Source organism: Strix aluco, chromosome 4 (genome assembly GCF_031877795.1).
Source record: "Strix aluco isolate bStrAlu1 chromosome 4, bStrAlu1.hap1, whole genome shotgun sequence".
NCBI lineage: Eukaryota > Metazoa > Chordata > Aves > Strigiformes > Strigidae > Strix > Strix aluco.
In genome coordinates this window covers 131774922-131793679 of record NC_133934.1, presented here as the reverse complement: position 1 = coordinate 131793679, position 18758 = coordinate 131774922, and the positions used below count along the sequence as shown (strand labels likewise).

General features: G+C 53.4%; 1 protein-coding gene across 2 annotated transcripts in view; it reads left to right on the top strand.

Annotated features, from left to right (window-relative positions):
• The window catches only part of LRFN5 (leucine rich repeat and fibronectin type III domain containing 5), a 46026-nt gene extending 39782 nt beyond the window's left edge, over positions 1–6244 (top strand). Inside the window, exons 4-5 of one of the 2 annotated variants that reach the window (XR_012622887.1) lie at positions 4323–4502; positions 6198–6244. Coding sequence is in view for 1 of the 2 variants with exons in the window: in XM_074821222.1 (XP_074677323.1) it covers positions 4323–4432 (110 nt within the window). In the remaining variant the exon portion in view is untranslated. Of the gene's footprint in view, positions 1–4322; positions 4743–6197 lie in introns of those variants that run through there. The other variant, XM_074821222.1, reaches the window with a different exon arrangement.
• The last annotated feature ends 12514 nt before the right edge of the window (positions 6245–18758 follow it).

Below are 18758 nucleotides of genomic sequence, written 5' to 3'. Positions count from 1 at the left end.
CTGGGTGGAGGTGGTGTAAAGGACATAAAAAGAAGAGGCTGTTTCTTTTTTAGAAAGCCCTTTTACTTTCCTTGGGAAATGCAGAGACCAAAAAGGAAACGAAGCCTCAAAATTAGAATGCCTGCTTCCTGCTGGAAAAGTTTAAAAAAAAAAAAAGTGAAAAAATCCCTCCTTAGATTTCTCTGGAAGTCCGTGTTCTTCTCAAGGGGCTGCACACACAGAAACTAGCTATTAAAATAGCACACGGTCAGAGGCAGTGATGGATGTGTGTTCTGGTAGTCTGACAGGGGAGGCATGGTCAGGCGTGGGAATAACGAGTCCCTCCGTGCCCTGGCGAGGGGCTGCTCTCTGCAGACAGCTCGGGTGGGAGAGAGCGTTAAAGGTTTTCAGCTGAGGTGTTTGTTTTAATTGTGTATTTTAGAAACATCAAATGAAAATGCTTTATGTGTTGTCTAAAATTGGACGTAAATGTGTCTAATGTTTTGTGAAAGTGCTAAAATATTAATAGCTTCTTGTGGTTTAGGGACGTTTATTTTTATATTTTTAGTTTTTTACTCAAAGGAATCATTTTCTAAACTCTGAAGCTGAGTGTTCTGTCCACAGTGCATCTGTATAAGCAGCTTAGGAGGAGCATATGTCCCTGCGTTTGATTTAACTCTCTGCTAATAGCGTAGGAGCGGTTAGAGCTGGGTAGCTGAGGGTGGCTCTGGTGCAGCTTTCTCTCCTCGGCAGAGGAGTGGCCCTTGGAACGCGCCGGGCATGAAACCTGCCATTTCCACTGGAGTAACCCTGCAGCAGGACATCTCGCTTTATTCAGGCTTGATTCAGTCAAAGTGCGGAAATTCTTATGAAGGAGGAAATTCTCTGTCCTTTCTGTTCTGCACAACCAGAGGTTGCCAACAGTTTGAGGCAGAAGAAGTGCTGGGATACTCCTTGATCAGAGCAGTGCTGGTAGGTCAGTGCGGAGCTGCAACGCTTCCCAGTGCTTCGGAACTGGGAGCGTGGGGTCAACAAACTGGAGCGGAGCATCCCCCGTTGCGGGTGGTGGGTGCCGGCCCCTGGGCAGCCCTGGGGGTGTTGGGGGGTTTGGTCTGTCCACAGGGCTTCACCCCAGGCTGCGGACGGGAGTTCACAGTGACTTGAACCGGGGGGTGCCAGCCTGCCCCGCGGGGCATTGCCTCTGGGAAATAGAGTAGCCAGGGCTTTAGCCGGGAGGTGGCGGCTTTTTGCACCGGAGGAGAAACTACTTCAGAAATTTGTTTACTCTTATTAAAATTGCTGGCACATGCTTCCCCTTACGCCTTTTCCTAATCCTTCTCTCAGAGCATACGTGTTGTGTTGAAGAGGGCTGCTACAAACAGTGTTTGGATGGAGAAGCAGAGCTTTGGTGGGTGAAGAGTTTGTTGTGTTGGTTGTTTCCAGTGCTGCCTTTCTGCTTGTGTTCTGGGCATGTTCTTTATGGTGAATATATGGTACTGCTCCGCTCTGGGTGCCGATGTGGCTTTATTTCTGACAGCATGTTCCCGTGCATTTGCCAGCCCGCCCCACGCACGTATCGAGGAGTGACCCGCAAAGCCACGACCATGGGTCCCGTGCCCGGGAGAGGGGACGTGGCTGCTGGGAAGGGCCCGGCGGCCCTGCTGCCTGCCCCGCTGCGGGGGGACACGCTGCCTGCCCCAGGGGGTCCTGCCAAGGTGTGCTGCCGGCTTGTCCTGTCCCCACGGGCTGCAAAGCCTCCGGGGTCTCGCAGTGTGCTGCCAGCAGCACAGGGATGCTCCTGCCTCCAGGGGAGTGTGAAGGCCTCGCTGGTCACTGCTTCGGCACCGCACGGAGCGTCTCCAAGGAGGGCCTGAGGCACCCGAGCATGGTCGCTGAGCCGGGCGGACACCTGGCACAGAGCATCCTGGGCTGGCGGAGCCGCACCGAGCCGCGAAGGCCGACAGCCCTCGCCCAGGCGCTGCGTGGCCCATCCCATGCTGCTGCAAAGCCGTGCCCAGAGCCATGGGCACCCTGTGCAGAGAGGGAGCGCGTTTCTTCCCCTAGTAATTGAGTCAGCCAGCAGAAGTAGCGGTCACAGCCGCTATCACTTACTATTGCTTCTCCTCCTATTAATCGAGAGGAGCTGGAGTCTTGGAGGTACCGCTCGCAGAGCAGCAACATCTGTCGGCATTCCATAGCTCCAGAGCATTTACTGTCCTGGTCTAGGGTGCTGCTTGCAGCCAGGGCTGTGCTGTCGCTCTGCTAAAGCAGCAATGACAACAGCCACGGAATCACAAATGCCTTTCCCCTGGTAACATAGGAAGTAATTGTAATGTTGGTCTAAGTTCTGGTTTAAAGGAAGCAAACTGTGGCAAAGTCATTAGGGTCCTGCTTGCAGAAAACACAGATGCCCCGTTTTCCCTTTCCAAATGTGTTTCTGTGTGTCGGGGTGTCTGGGCCTGGATGCGGCCCGTGGCAGGTGCGTAACCCACCGCAGCACCTCTGCCCAGCCCGGGCTTCCCTCGACAGGTCCTTCCGTATTGCTGTGCCCCCTCTGCTGCCGTGGCCCCCCGAGCTGCATCGTCCCTCTGGGCGTCAGGCGCCCACTGAAGGGTCCGGCTGGCACCAGCCCCCTGTGTGGGCAGCAGTGGTGTCGTTCCTTCCGTGCGGGCTGCGGGCACGTACCTGGTGTTAGGCATGGAATGCCAGATTAAATCAACTCTGTAAATAAGAACATGCGCACCCTATGCTGACTTTTACGGTTTGAATGTGGCCGTGGTCTTGTTTTCACAGCGGTACAGGCATCCACAAAACAAAAGTGTGCACGTTTGTGGGGCTGAAGTGGTCAAAGCACCTGCACCCGCCAGTAAGACAAGGCCAACAAAAGGCAAATTGCACTGGTCTTGCTGACTGTAGACTTCTAATATAATGGATTTATGCACAAGAGCCGGGTGTGAAGGCTGCTGCTGTAGAAAGAAGGAAGCTTAGCTTGCAAGGAAGGAAACTAAAAAGGGAAAAAAGCAGACGTGGCACATCGCTGGCTGCAGAGAGACCCCGCATCGGAAACACCGTATGAAAATGAGCAGAAATAAGCTCCTGTTTTTGTTGGTCTGGGACAAGCTGTGTCCCTCAGGTCGTTTCAAGCACTGCACTTTAGAGAGCGTTCCTGTCACAGATCTGGAAGCTGAGACCAAGTTGGTGTGCCTGGCTTGGCGCCACGCTGGTTTTCCTGCCGGACTGCCAGCACTATGTGTGCGTGCCAGGCTGCTTCTCTAGAGACGCCCGCCGTGTTCTCTGGGCAATCTCTGCAGGGGAAATTTCCGCTGGGAGAGGGAAATGAGGAAAACCAGTAAGAGTTGTGGCCCTGGCCCCCTTGGTTTCCCCGGGAGGCCCTCGGGGGGGTGTCAGCACCAGCCAGCCCATGGTGGGGGCACGCAGGGACCCCCCGCCAGACCCCAGCCTTGGCCAGTCTGTAGGCAGGCAGTAGCCGTAACCCGCAGCAGACCGAGGATGAATTTAAAGGGTGGTGTCTAGTTTGTTTTGGCATACAGCAGCAGCAGCTCTGTGTTCCCCAAGGTAAGTGAGGCCGTGGCGGGGTGGCAGGGAGAGCCCGGGCACAGCGGGGTGGCGGGTGAGTGCTCCTGGGGAAAAGCAGCTGCCCCACGGGCGTCTCCTGTGCCACGGCTGGATGGGAACCATGTGGGAGCTCAGGGCAGGACAATTAAACATCTGCACGTTCTCGCTACAGTGATGTTTTCTCTTGCATGCAAAGCTCACGAAGGCGAGTGCTGGACTCGTGCCCGTCCGCTGCTCCGTTCTGGTGTTTTTGGTTCTGTGCAAACCTCTGAAACTGTGCAAGGAGTTGAGATCCCTGCTGTGGCAAAAAGCTTGGCCTCAGCAAGGGCAGAAGCAAATCCAAAAACTGGAAAATTCTCTGATTCTGGAGCAATGAGCTTTACTGGTTCCGTTTTGGGCTTTGGGGAGCGTTTTTTTCTTAGTTTGATTTTCCCTTCAGCAGCAGCAGTGGTGCTGGCTCGGGAGCTGCAGGCTGGTGACGCCGGGTGCCGTTAACCCCTTAGCCTCCCTGGACTGCACCCCAGCCCTGCGGGGCTGGCAGCACCCAAGCCGGCGGGGTGCTGGGCTGACAGGCTCTGCTGCTGCTCCCGTCCTGGCGCAGCTCCGGCGGCAGCTCCCAGGGCTGTGGGAGCGGTGCCGAGCCCGGGCTGGCCCTGCCGAGCACCTCCTGGTGCCTCCTGCCCCATGGCAGGTCGGCTTTGGCCGTGGGGAAGGGCCGGATCCTGCTCCTGGTCCCCTCACTGTCTCTGTTTTGTCTCTTTGCACAGAAGCCGGGGCTGATCCGCAGGACGCCTGCCCTCCTCTGCTCCCCGAAAACGTTGCCACCGACGTTCTTACTTGGCAGAAATCAATACGATTCCAACTCACCGAAGATTGATGTGCCGCACCGTGCTCACCCCACTGAAACGTTTCCTTGACGCTGCAGCCGCAGCCAAGAGGCCGTCGAGGTTGGCTGCATCAGATAAACTTTCTTCCCCTGTTCACAAATTGCCCATCTCCCATCTACCATGTTAAGTCTAAATACCTTTTTCTGGTGTCCAAGGTTTTTTATAAAACTAAAAATTATGATGAGAAATCTGGTGGCAACAGCTGCAGTCCCGAGTCATGTTATATGTCGCCAGTGGTGAGTTCACAAACTGTACACATGGTAGCTTATATCACCTGAACAAATAAATGTTTTACTACGATGGCGTGGGCATGTTGGTTGATCTGGAGGGTTTTGCCTGGCGGCAGGCGTGCCCCTCGGTGCACGGTGCGGCTTCCCCGGGCGGAAGGGCCCCATGCCACCCGCGCCACCCGCGCCACGTGTGCCACCTGTGCCACCCGTGCTCCGCGCACCCAGTGGCACCGCGGCAGGTGATGACAGGGGTTACCTGCACACTGAGCTGTGCCTGGCCTCAGCCCAGCCCACGGGCGCTGCGGGAGAGCCACCTGACTTTCCCCCTTGGTGCTGCGTGAGGTTTCTGAGCAGGGAGGGAGCACCCTGCCTGCCCCTGCCCGCCTTGGGGACACCGGGCTGTGGCGGGTTACGGCACCACCAGCTCCTGCAGCACCTTGTGCTGGCAGTGCCGTGAAACGGGCCCAGCACCGGGCGCTGGCGTGCCGCTCGCTCCTGTGCAGCGTCAGCCTAAGACAGGAACGTTCGGGGTGGGGGGACAGCCGGGGGCACGCCTGGGGCTGCACCCCCCCACGGCTCCACCAGCCCCCTTGGCCATGCCGCCAGCCCAGCGCGACAGCAGCTCTTCCCGTCACGCCTTGCTTCTCAAACAACACCAAGGGGTTTTGTGTTTTTTTTTCTTTTCTTCCTCATCAAGAATCCCATATGGCTTACAGATATAATTATAGCTTCTACGAAACCCACAGCGAATCAACGAGCTTTAATATAACTTCCGAAGAACAGATAGAGCTGGTATAACTATTTATGATCGGTGGGACAGGCTGTGCGAAGGGCAGGAGGTGGAGCTGCCCAGACGGGGCTGCCCCGGCCTGACTGTGCCCCACGCTGGGGACTGGTCCCACTGGTGGCTTCTGCCACTCTCTGCAGCTGATGGACCTTGGCCTGGCCTGTGGTTCGCCCACACCAGCAGAGACAGGAGCATCTCCCTGGGACAGAGCCCATGGGAGGAGAGCTGGAGCCACGGCAGGAGCCTCACCCCTTGGGCTTCCTCTCCTCCTCTGGTGGCTGCAGAGCCAAGAGCAGCGGCCCAGGTTCACCCCAAGGTGTCGGTGATGGGGACACCAGCCCTGCCGGTGGGGACCAGCACCCAACAGCTTCTGCATGTGCAGAAAACTCGGTGCTGGTCTGGCCCCACAGAACCCGGGGGTAAAGGGTCTGTTGTTCATCCAGTGCACAGGAATGCCGTGCCACGTGGAGACTCCAAGGGGAAAAAACCATCGATTTTTGATCAGGAGTTGGACTCATTGCTCTTATTCTCACAAAGTGTGACCAGGGATCTTTCTGGTGCTGCACATAGCCTGGATTTTATGCGGATTATAACAGCACTTACTGCTCTTCCCTTTTCTTACTATGTAGTGTGATTGGGGTTTGAATTCTGGGAGAGGATGAGCCCAAAATAAACTACTTTTCAATAAAATGTTTAGTGGAAATTGAGTCCCCAACCTCATCGTCTCTTTTATTGCAGACCCTGGTGACTTCCCTGGTGAAGTTACAGGACAACTGACCTTTCTGAGAGCAAGCAGATGACACTCAGGTCTGCGAAACAGCCGGGCAGAGTGAATCCGTGCCTCAGGAGTGTGAGTTACGGGAAGAGCTGAGAGGCTGCCGCTTCCTTTCGACGCCCGCATTAGCCTGTGTGGCTGCTGAAACCCTTTTTAAACCAACATGCTCCAAACTTGCTGCACAGTCCGTGTCAGCTCGCAGGGTTTCATTCACATTAATATCGTGTTATTACCCTCATTCAATGGCTCCAATTTCAAGCTTTCGTGCACATAGCAGAGCTGCTTTTCCCTTGCTGATTCCTTTCTATATCCTTTTAATTAATTGTCAAGGTAAGTTCCACCTGTCAGCTCAATGTTAGTTAGAAATCCAGCTTTCATTGTGGCGAAATTTGCCGAAGTTGTGAATCAAATTTTGGAAATAAACCCTGGGAGGTCTGTGGAGTAGAGCATGCTGTCTGACATGGGCATGAATAATCCTGCTGCACCAGTGACGGGCTGCTTTACCTAGGACAGCTTAGCAGCATTCCATCCATCCGTGAAGAGTTTAGAGGAATATCATCATATCAACAAGCAAAAATGACCTGTTCTACAGACCCAGGACTTGGATACTTACTGAAGAATCATGCAAATCATCTCAGCTGATAAAACTGAAGGAAATTCTGGCCCACAAACAGCATTTTCTGAGCTCCTGATGGGCGCTGTACCAGCTGGCACTTGGTGCACCAGCATCCTCTGCCCAGCCAGGGCACAGGGGGTTCCTCTCCAGGTGGTGGCTGTGATGATTTGAGGGGTTTTGGTGACTCCGCGGGCCTGCTGCCACTCAGCGCCGCCACTGGTGCTCACCAGAGTGAACAAACGGATTCCTGTGGAAAGTGCTTTTCCTAATAGGTTGAGAAAGGTCAGGAAAATGTCCACAGGCACTGAGGAGCTGCTGGCAGGTCGGTGTTCCCGAAAGGCAGGTGGGGATGCAGCACCCCCCACCCAGCAGCCTCCCGGGGAGCTCAGGGGCTGTGCGCAGCCCAAACGATGGTGATGATGGGCTGCATCTTCCTGCTCTTCCAGGGCATCTTCAGTGAGAAAATCCCAGGCGTTGCAGCCTGCCAGCATTCACTGCTGCAGTGTGCGCTCGGCTCTTGCAGTCCTGCGAGGCACCGGGGAGAGCTAGTGGGGATCTTCTGATTAAACCTTGTTTTCACAGAAATACACAGATTTGTCATGGTCTTGTTCTGGTTTTGTTGTTTCTTTGTTTTGTTCTTTCTTGCTTTTGTTTTCTTGTTGTTTTGTTTTTTTTTTTTTTTCCAGTGGGGAAAAAATTAATTGAAGAAAAAAATTTCTGTTCAGAGACAAATTAAACCCTAGAGCAGCCTGTAGAGGATCAGTTCCTGGGAAGCAGGAAACCCAGATGGGACTAGATTTGCGATGGATTTGAATCTCCGTTTCCCATGTCTGATGCAAACATCATTCGATACTGGCCCTGAACTGTGACCCCAAACTGGCGTGGGCATTTCTCCTCCTCCTCTCTGCTCCTGGAAGGGAGCCATCGCCTTACCCCGTTCTTACTGGTTTGCCATGCCTTGCTAACGAGTCTTGCTAATGACTGTCGCTGCCCAGCGGAGCCGGCCTTGTGCTCTGTGCCCGGGGTTCCCTTCTCCTGCGGTCCCGGCAGCGCTGGTGGCAGCAGTGCCCTCGCACCGCGCTTGAGGGAGCCAGGGGTTGTACCCTGATGGCAGAACAACCTTCCAGCGTGGCCCTAACCTCACCGCACTGGGAGAACAAGGCTTTACCCGGGCTTAACCATGTCTTTTAACCATTGTAGAGACAGGCTCAGACTGTCCCAGCAAAGTGGTGTTGCCCCAGCCCCGAGGGCCAGGTCTCTGGTCCCGTGAGCGGTGACGCTTCCTCTGCACGCTGCTGGCAGGGCCCTTCTCACAAACCCGAGTGCCAGGCAGACAAGTCTAACGCTGGAGCAGGCATGGACCCGGGGACTGGCTGTGGGTGCTGAGGGTGCATCCCTAGGATTAGATACCACCGGATTTAATCGACACTGCGAACAAATGACGCTGTCTTTTTTGTTTGGGGGTTTTTTGTTTGGTTTGGTGGTTTTCTGTTTGCTTTTAATCCCCTGGAAACTTTATGAGACTACGGAAGCGTTTCCAGGCTGCACTTCCAGGTTGTCCCTCTGCCCTGGGATGGCCGGGTCCTGGGGCAGCAAGGAGTCAGCTCCCCAGGGATGTTTCCACGTGGGGAGGGGATGTGGACCGTGTGGGAGCTGTGTGAGCTGCAGGCCAGCCTCCTGCCTGCTACCCCAGCCATGGGATTTCCAGAGGCGCCTTCACGGAGATCTGAAACACTCTCCATTTTGTTCATGCATCCAGTGCCAGTGGCTGCAGGCTGTTTAGTGTGTGTGTGGAAAGCAAATAGCCAAAGAACCCGCTGAGTCCTAATTACTGCAGTGCTGGTAAATATGTGCCGCCCTCTCTGATTCCGAGAGTTCATCTTACAAGATCTGCCCGCTGGTTGCTCCTGACGCACCCCTGCAGCCGAGCTGCAGCCGCTCTGTGTCACGGTGTGTGACAGTGCCCGTGTGCATCTCCTGCTTCGGCACGGGACCGGCTCCTCCTGAGATCCCCCAGCCCGGAACCGAGAGGCTTCAGCACCACCCAGCTTGCCACTAGGAAGTCTTTGTTGTGGGCTTGTGCCCAGCAAGAATGGAGTGGGTATGCTGGGAAGTCGAAGCAAGGAACTGCCTTGAGTCCCTCTACTGGAATTCCAGCTGTCCGCTGCCACCTCCCTTGGAATGAGCACCCATCATTCTGGGTCTTGCCTGCAGGGAGCGAACAGCAGTCTGTGTCCCCAGAGCCTGACCAAGGTAAGCGGAAGGAAAGGGAAGCTGCCTCTTAACCTTAGTGATGAGTACAAGTTTCAAGATAATCAGAAAATGTTATTTCACCAAGTGAGTGCACAATTTGGGAGCGTAGAAATGACTCCCAGTGACCTAACTGGTGCGTTCCCACACTGTCATCACATTGCAAGTGGCACTTTGAGCAAAAACTGCTTCAGCAGAAGCACAGCTATAGCTTACTGATACCAGACAGGAGTCACTCCTTCACCTGTGCTGATGAAGATTGAAACCAAGAGGTCAGAACAGTTTTCATTTTTTTTTTAAAGAGGTATTTCAGCAATTCTATGGTGAAAAAAAAAAACCCAAAACAACAGAAAAGAAATTGCCAGAATTGGGATAAAGGTGAGAAGACACAGGGACAAGTGCTCATAAATTTGTCCTGCCCCTTTCCTTGCACCTCTGGCAGCTCAGGCCCGGGTCCCAGAGGAGCACCCACGGCTGAGTGGGGCCTCCAGGAGGTGGTGCCCTGCCTCGGCAGGACGTGGGGTCCCGGTGCTGCGGGGTCCTGGTGCCACAGGGGCTGCGCCAGCCCCGTCCCACAGCCACGGCTCCGTGCGGAGCCCTCGCTGGTGCCCCACGCTGCACCAGGGGGACGAGCTGCAGTGGGCTCCGCGCTCAGGGATGAGCTGTGCTGGGTTCTGCGCTCAGGGCATGCGTCAGCGAGTTAACTGCAGCCGCTGCCACCAGAGACGAGACCTCCCCATGTGCCGATTCGGCACTGGGGCAAGTGTTGGCAATGAAGTGTTGGTCATCGGTCCGGAGCAGAAGGCCCAGCCATGCATTCCTATGCCACAGGGTGGGTGCTGACCAGAGCCCCATCCCAGAGGTGCTCCCCCTCTTTTTCCACCCTGCCGACAGCCCCTGTCTCGTGTCCGCTTTTCCAGGCAGTTCCTGTCAGTTTGCATGTACCATGAATGTCAGGGGGTGAGTTAGAGCCTCCAGAAGGAGCAGCCGGGAGGTTCCCACTCCCCATTACTCTGCTGGAGCAGAACCTGTCCCCGTGCCTCTGCACCCGTGACAAATGGTGCTGCCCAGCAGACACCGCGCGGAAGCTCCAGCAAAGACAGACTCCCTCCAGGGGCACTAAGGTGAGGGCTCAGGGGATCGAAAATCTTCCTGGTCAGGCTCGTCCTCCTCAGCCCGTGACAACATGTTTTAGGAGAGGTGGCACTGACCTTCCCAGCAGTGTAAGGAAGCTGCAGACACCCGAGGAGCTGCCTCAGGGTCCAGGGCAAGAGCTCTCAGCTGTGGGTGTCTGGCGGCTGCAAAGGGACCTGCCCAAACTGAGGCAGGGGGCTGCACCCTCCCGTTCCCACCCAGCCGAGATATGTGGGGAGTTTTGAGGCCAGTAGGAAAAAAAAATAATCTTTGAATTGTGGGCCACCTTTTAAGTTACCATGTTTTCCAGTAATTTTCTTTCATAAATTATCAAGACCTGAGGTGGACTGGTTCAGTGTTGACACAAGCCATTGGATGACAGTTGTTCAACAGGCTCCTAAAAGAGACCTTCCCTGGCTACCAGACAGTAAAAAATGAGGGAGATAAGGAGGACGTCAACATGCTGCTGTCATGTGCCTTGATGCAGACATTTCACTGTTGATTAATGACATGGCAACCCCTTTTCCCAGTTCTATTGGAAATAATGTAGTCCTCTGGAATTATTTCAGGTTGCAATATCCACTGCTGCATCTGTGCTCATGCTTCTGAATGGCAGTAATTATACAGCTCTCAGACATTCATTCTTTTCTAAGTGGTCAAATATTCATCTTCATTATTTAGGAGTATTCATCCCTAAAAAATTGTCTGACCTTTAAAGTCCTAAAACCCTGCTGAATTTTAAAATACTTGGAATCTAATCTGTGTCTGGGCTGATGTCCTGTCACTGTCTCGGAAGACAGATGTGGTGGCAGTGGGTAATTCACTGCTGGGACCGAACCTTTCCTGAGGGCTAGGGAGATAAACAGGTTTTTTTGTATTAGCATTTTGTGCCGGGCCTCTGGAAAAGGCAGGGGAGAGGTGGGACTTGGTGGTCCTGTACTGCCTCGCCAGCTGCTGACAGAGTGGCTCGGGCTGGACGTGGGGAGAAACCTCCCCCGGGCAGCAGAGCAGGGAGGACAGCCTGTGGGATCTCTGTCCATGGAGGTTTTTGAGAGCCCACGGTGCAAAGCCCTGAGTAACCTGGTCTGAGCTCAGGGCTGGCCCTACCCTGAGCAGGGGTTGGAGCAGAGACTCCCCCCGAGGTGTCCCTGGGCAATTCTGTGTTCCTGCGATTCAGGCAGGACCAAGGGGATGGTCTTGGCCGAAGGTAACAGTTAGGCTGGTTTGGGTCACTTAATTCCACGTTTACTGCCCGGGGAACAGTGATGCCCTGGCCATGGAGGGAGAGGCTGTCCAGGGATCTGTTGTGAAGTTTGTCAAAACCAGAGAAAATTTAAAACCAAGTGTGTGCCTCTAGCATTTCTGTCAGGTTGGAACCAGTTGTAAAAGGTAGGTGGGAAGCAAACACTTTGAAGAACATTTCTTTTGTAATTACATTAAAAAACATTCTTGAAAACAAAAAAACACCCCCAAAAACTTAGTTGTAGCTTTCTCAGAAGGCTTCTTACTTCATAAAATCTAACCTGGGGTTCAGATTGGACAGTTCTCCGGTTCATAAAATCCATTAAAAACAGCAGAGGAGGGCAGGCAGATGGAGGGAGCCTCTCGGTGTGGTGACAGTCCCTGGGTGCTCTCAGCTTGGTGCTCGGACGCTCTGTGGCGCTTTGCCAGTGGTGTGCTGTGAAGCTTTTGAAGTCATTAAAAAGTGAATACATCTGACACCACAATTAGAGTCATCTCTGGTGAATAATCGTGCTATAAAGCACAGCTGTGAAGACAGCCAGTTTAGGATATGCTGCCTTGTAGCTCCTGTTACTTGTGCTGGATAAACTTTGGTCTGTAGCTCTGTTGAATAACAATGCTGCTTTTTAAACAGGGGTGAAATATATTTGTATATTTTTGCTGATGTAGTAGATAAATGTAGTGCACAAGTATCTTTTCTGTCCCTATTACTCCCTAACATTAAATGAACAAATAACTAGTCTAGTTTGTGTGTGAAGATGCTGGTTATACTTCAAAGTGATACAGCAGGGTACAAATTGCAAATAACGTTTTTGACAGGCTGCAATAAACTGAACTTAAAAAATCCCTGCAATATAGAAGGGCTGAAGCTGTGCTTCTGTTCCTCATTTGGAAGCGGAGGCAGCGTTAGAAATCGCACACTGACTTGGCCCGAGGGACCCGGGCACGCTCCGGCTCGGCGGGGCTGCGAGTGTTTCCAGTGGCGCTGGGGGAGTGGTCCCATGCCCCCCCCAGCCTGCCGGCACTGAGGGAGAGCTGCTGTCCAGGGGCACTGGAGAGCAACACGGAACCCAGCGCTTGGATGTAGGAGGCAGGAATTCGACTGAGAAGTGGCAGGTCACGTGCAGTGGTTTGAGGAGATGCAGGCAGTGCTGCACCAGCGAAGGCTCAGCACGAGCCCTCGGTTCATGCTGCCTGGTATAAAAATGGGACTTTGGTTTATGGTGCATGAGGGGGTGTCAGGGGGCAGGGGGCGCTGCATGGGGAAACTGGCTGCTGTTTGCTGGTGTTGAACAAGGCCTCGGGTCTGCTGGGTGTGCACAACCTCCGCGTGCTGCGGCTGAGCTGCGGCTGAGCACGTGGCTGGGCAAGGATCCTCAACGCCAGCTCTGTGTGTGCTACCCCTAAGGCAAAGCCCGGCTTAACTAGAGCAGAGAGGAGGCTGGTGGGACAGGCAGTGTCTTGGAGGGGACCTCCCAGTTCAACACTGGCTGCGGCTGGTGGCAAAGGCTGTGTTCCTCCTCCTCTCCAGGGGTACAACAGCCACCGTGGGGTTCTATGTAGACACCCTGACTCTGAGATTTCCTTTTCTCTGCTCAGGCAGTAGCAAACCCCTGAGCTTCTGTCGAGCGGGGTAAGCGCAGGCAGATCCCCCCTGGCCACCCTTGGCCCTGGCACACTCTGTGCACCTTGTGCTGGGGAAGTTGCACGCTTTGTTCTGCTCTGCTCTTGCTGTGGTTGCTCCATGAAAACCCATCCAGCTGCTAAATATTTCCTACCTCTACCCCTCTGAATAAACAACAGCAGCAGCTGCTGATGCATGGCGGCAGATGGAGTTTATGGAATGTTCTCTCTGCTCAGTGGCTGCATGGTACAGCGCCAGCACTGGGGTTCTCGCTCTTCAGGAGAGGTGTGAGTTCAGGGCTGGGCCAGGCTCTTGCTGCTGCACCTCTGCCAGGGAAGGGCTCACGCAGCATCTCGCCAGCCAGAGCTGCAAAGGCTTTGTCAGGGCCGTTTCCCCCTCAGCGTTACACTATCACACGCTGGCAAGTGTCATGACAGATGCCGTGCTGGGAAGAAGGGCGAGCTGGAGGAACAGACCCCGAGGAGGAGGCAGGAGAGGCTCTGGCCACTGGCCCCATCTCCTCAGCTCCAGGGACAGGCGGTTTCACAACCCCAAGCAGAGGGATGGCCTTGTGCAGCCCATCCCAGTGGCGGGTGGCACTGACCCCTCCTGCCCTGGTGACCCGCGGCACCCCACCAGCTCCTCGGGATGAGGGAAGTGTCTGAGAGCATTGGGGCATCTTCCAAAACAGCGCGGGGGGATAGAGCAGAACAGAATGGCCCAGCAGAGCCTTCCAGAAGGTGCACGGAGGGTTGTGTGTGCATGTTCAGATAAAGGGTTCTCCTTCGTCTTTTCCTTGTTGCTTCCGACTCTGTCTTGCTGCTGTAACACAAACTTATTCCAGACAGGCTCAGCATTCAGCCTCTCAACAGAAACAAAATGCCAGTCTTGAAGCCTTTCAGCACACAGTTGCCCCCTTTCTATTCTGTTTTGCTTTTTTAGCCAACCTGGTGCAATTCAGGATTAACTGGTTTCCTACCATGGCATTAAGTACTTGTCTTTGTGTCCACACCACTAAGGTGACCTGTGTTGACCCGTGTCAAGCAGAGCTCAGTAGCCCGGGGAGTGCTGGTCCCCCGCAGCCCTGCCTCGCCCGGGCACGATGCGCAGGGTGGGGGCAGCAGTGCCAGCACCTCCTCCTCTTGCAGCGCCGGACCGGCCGCTTGGCCCCCCCCCGGCACACGTAACCCTCCGGCAGACCGAGCTCTCAGCCCGGGGAGAGGCAGCGGGAGATGGGAAACACTATTTTTACGTCTCGCCCGCCTGTCGTGACGGCGCGGATGCTGGTATGGAAGGAGCGTTTGCGCGGCTCAGCCCACACAGAGGTATTTTTGTGCCGGAGGAACGTGTGGGTTTTGTTGCCGCCGTGTTCCTGGAGTGCCGACAGGCATGGCTGGCAAAACACAGCCCCCTGCTCAGGGGGTGAAGGCTTTGTCTGGGATTTGCCTTCCCAGCTTCTGGCAGGACCCAGGTTTGCAGGGCCTGCTGATGCTCAGCTCACTGCCCTCGCCGCCTCAGGAGTCTGTCCTGGCTTCACACCCGGGGTTGGGTGGGCAGTCGCGGACAGGGCTGGCTGGGGATGGACCCTCCTGCATCCCCAAAGAGTGACCCCCCACCACAACCCAGAGCTCTCATCAGCACGAGTGGGCACAAAGCCCTCGGCCATGAGCCAGACTGGGCACCGGTTTTGCTCTGGTGGAGAAGAGAAGGAAGGACTGATTTCTGGGAGTCGTTGGCTGCGTTTTGAGCCGAGAGCGAGAGGGCTTTGGCTGATCGCAGGCGGGGTGTCTGTGATCCAGACGACGAGGCTGCAGACCTAAAGAAACCAGTGCCCGGAGCTCGGGCAGCGAGGGGGCACGGCCACGGAGGCTTCGGTCCTGCAGGACAGGCAGGCTTGCCTCTGCTCCCCCGAGGGCTACAGGGACTTCTCCTGGGGCTGCAGGTCCCTCAGTGGGTCCCGTTGTAAGAGGGGGTGGGTAAGCTGGGAGGGGTCCAGGGACAGCACAATTAGCAGTCTATGAAAGATGTTCTCTCAGGAAAGAGCAGGTGATTTAATATTTGGGTTAAATATAAACCGAGAAGTGACATTTTGGGACTGAGGGCTATCAAATATGCTAATAGTCATCAAATGTGTTTTAAGGAAGAAGGAGGGTGGTGATTGGAAGAGAAAGGGAATAATCTGCCGAGTGTCCGTGAGGATGGGGAAACCCATCGTGGCTTTGCAGAGCAAGTGGCCTGGAGGAGAGAACTGGGAACTGCCCGAGGTGGTGGGGCTGGGGCCCGGGGCAGCTCCCCCAGAGCGCTGCTGGGTCTTCAGGAGGTTCCTCCCAGGGCAGACACCTCTGCCAGTGACGGCACAGGCCCCGCTTGGCCAGGTGCTCGATGGGGGCTCTGAGGCCATTTCCTGCTATTCTGTCATTCCGCAATAAGAAAAAGTACTTCCTGTTAAACAGAAGTCTTTTCATTTTGGAAGGAAATCAAATGAACTGAGGGACTCTTGCTCCTTCTCTATTCATAACCCCTTGCATCTGTCTTTGCTGCTTCTAAGTAGCTGTTTTGCCCAGCATGCAAAATGAGGAGCAAGTCATGGATGAAGGCTCTTGTCCTACTGTACCACCTGCAAAGTTTCCTTGGGGTGGATCTAGGGGAAAAAGAGTCTTAAACCACACTAGCAATCCCTTTTGAAGGAATGTATGGAAAGGGGGAGTTCAGCTGCTGAGAGAATTTGTCTCTTCAGAAGAGAAATGTGCACAAGTAGGCACTTAGGAAGCAGTAAAAGAAGAGACCCCACTGCCCAGTGAGCCTGTTGCTGAGCGTGGACTGGCACTGCTGCCCTTTGGTTACAAAGGCTTTCCTCTGCTGCCGTTCACTATTCCAGCCGTGATATGTCACCTTGGGCTGGTCTGGAAGGTGCTAGCAGTGATTGCAAGCATAAGGAAACCATCGCAGGAAACATTACAAAACCTAGGCACGAGTCTTGGGCCTCCTTTCTAAACATAATTAAACCATACTGACAGTAAGGTGGGTGCCTGTGATGCTCCACTGTGAACCCTCTGTGAGAATAATCGTGGCCATCACGCCGCTTTCCACTTGGTTCTGATGTCAGTGACTGCGGAGAAAAATTAAGTTTCCTTAATAGGTTCTTGTGGGGATCTTATCAAAATGCATTTGAAATTCTTCAGGCATTTTCCTTCTGCTTTATATAAAGTGTGTTTGTGGCATGAAACAACGGTCAGTGACTGTCACTTACGATAAAACACTTATTACCATTCGCAGCAGCACTGGCCACTGTGAGGCCGAGTGGTGAATACTGAGCGGGTGCTCAGTCGTGATGGTTTTCGCTCGCTCTGCAGATTTCACAATGATGTTGCCCAGGATTTCTATTTTAACAAGCTCCCTTCCTCCCTCCCCTCAGCCAGTTTGTTAAGAAGAATCCCAAAGGGCTCGTCACCTCTCCAGCCTGGGGGAAGCGCGGTCCAGCTCCGGCAGTGACCTTGCCCTGGCTGGACACCCCCGGCCCCAGCATCTGGCTGCCTGGTGCAGGCTGCTCAGGTGGGGGGGATGGAAACCCAAATCCTTGTGCTTCCTTAAAAAGTTAAAAAAAATCAATGTCCTTTAAAAAAAAAAAGAGAATTGAACAGAGCTGATGGGAGGTTTGTAGAGGGTTGTATGTTGGCATTTTTTTTACGTGGGGGAACTAGGGATGGAGTAAGAAGGGTTTTTTCTGATAGATTCCATCCTTGCATGGTGAAATAGTAAAATCCAGTCCACCTCTGGCCCAGGCAAATGCATTCTGGTTTCCAGGCACACACTGATGCTTTAAAGGAAAAAAAAACCAAAAACAGGAGAATGGGGATCTGCAATACTTTAGTAGTATGTTTTTATATTAAATCTTCATTATCTTTCTTCCACTGGGAGTGTGGGATAGCACTTCATCAGCCTGCTGCTGCCTGACCCTGCCCACAACCTGCGGACTGAGGACCAGGTTTCCCACTTGGTCTCTTCTGCCTAATAACTGCCATTAAACAGGCTACTGCTCATGCTGCTGCTGTGTCGAGCCTCTTTCCCTTTTTTCCCAGCTGCAAGCCTATGTCTGAAGCAATAAAAACATTTAAGAAATAATAGAGTAAGCCGGAGGAAGTGTTTCTTTCTGCTTTTCTAGATTATCTCTAAGGTGAATGTAACTATTTGATGTGAAAAAAGAAATTATCGTCTTTAACAGCTCTCTTTTTCATCTCATCTGATCTTTTTTTTTTTTCCTCACAAAAAGGTGTTTAGTTTTACCTATTTTGTGTATCTTCCTCTGCGTTAAGTTTATCTTAGCCTTATTCACCTTTACACCCTATTCAGAATAAACGAGGCAGTGAAAAGGGAGATTTACATGAGAAGCAGTTTGTGTACTTTAGCAAGGGTACTGGAGCCTTCCCCTGACAGTGGTCTCAGTCATTTCAAAAGCAGGATAAGCAGCTCATTTGGGGTATTTTGTTTGTTTGCTTTTGGTTTGTTTTGTTGTTGTTGTTTTTTTTTTTTTTTTAAAAAAAAGAACATGCTTTTTTCCAGTCCCTTTGCTGGCTGGAACCTCTTCGATTCTCTTATGTTTTCAACTGTTGTTCTCACTGATACCAAAGTCATTGCAAATACATTTTTCCCATCAAAATGTGTTAAGAAAATAAATCACCACTGAAATGCTTTTTCATGTGTGGGCTTTTGCCTTCAGTGGCTTCACTAAGCTAAAGTGAGATGTTCCCCCAGCACCTCTTCTGGTGATAGGAGACTCAAACTTGGCAAAAATGGTGATGGATGGGAGAGACAAAACGCTCCGGCTGCTGAATTTGTCACCCGCGCTGCCAGCGTCCCGCGCAGTCTCTGCAGACCCCTGACACGGAACCAGAGTGCTGGTGATGGGACGGTTGTCAGCAGCGAGCCCCGGGCAGGAGGACGGCGGTGAGCATCCCGCTCGGTGCTGGGCGGGCCGGAGCAGGGACCTGCGGGCAGGCGCCTGTGCGGGCAGAGTGGTCGGAACCAGCCACCCGGGACTGGGAAGAAGAGGCAGTTGTGCTTGCCTGGTTATGTCAAACACATCACCCGTCTGAGCCTCAGCAAGGAATTATGGGGTGACTTAAACTTGCTCCTGACTTGTTTCCAGCACAGTCACGTCTCCCGAATCCAGCCTGTCTGGAGATGAGTTGACTTTCCACTAGTTGCTCTTTATAATTTTGGAGGAGGATACCAGCTTACTTCTAGCGAAGGGAACAGGCAAGGTCACCGCTGGACCTGGGATTCTGCACAGGCTTATTTTTTCCTGCTGCATTTGAGTCCAAGACATAAATCTTGTGCTGTGAGTTGCCAGATGGTGCTGAAGCCAGGCCAGGTGAGTGCAGGGAGAGCAGCTGGTGCATCCCCTGGACTACGAGACCACCTGAAAACCAGGGCCTGGCTGCTCTTGGCTGGGCTGTGGCAGTCCTCGGGGTTATTGACTGGCCCGAGACCTTGCGTGGGGTTGAATGAAAGGTTATTCTGGGCTGAAAACAGATTGTGATGGATTACTTTAATATTTTACTTCTAGCTCTGTTCAGAAACTTTCAACAATCATGCTGTTTATTACAGATATTTTCTCGTAAAATACAAAAATGCCGTGTCCCTTGCTGCTTATGAGTA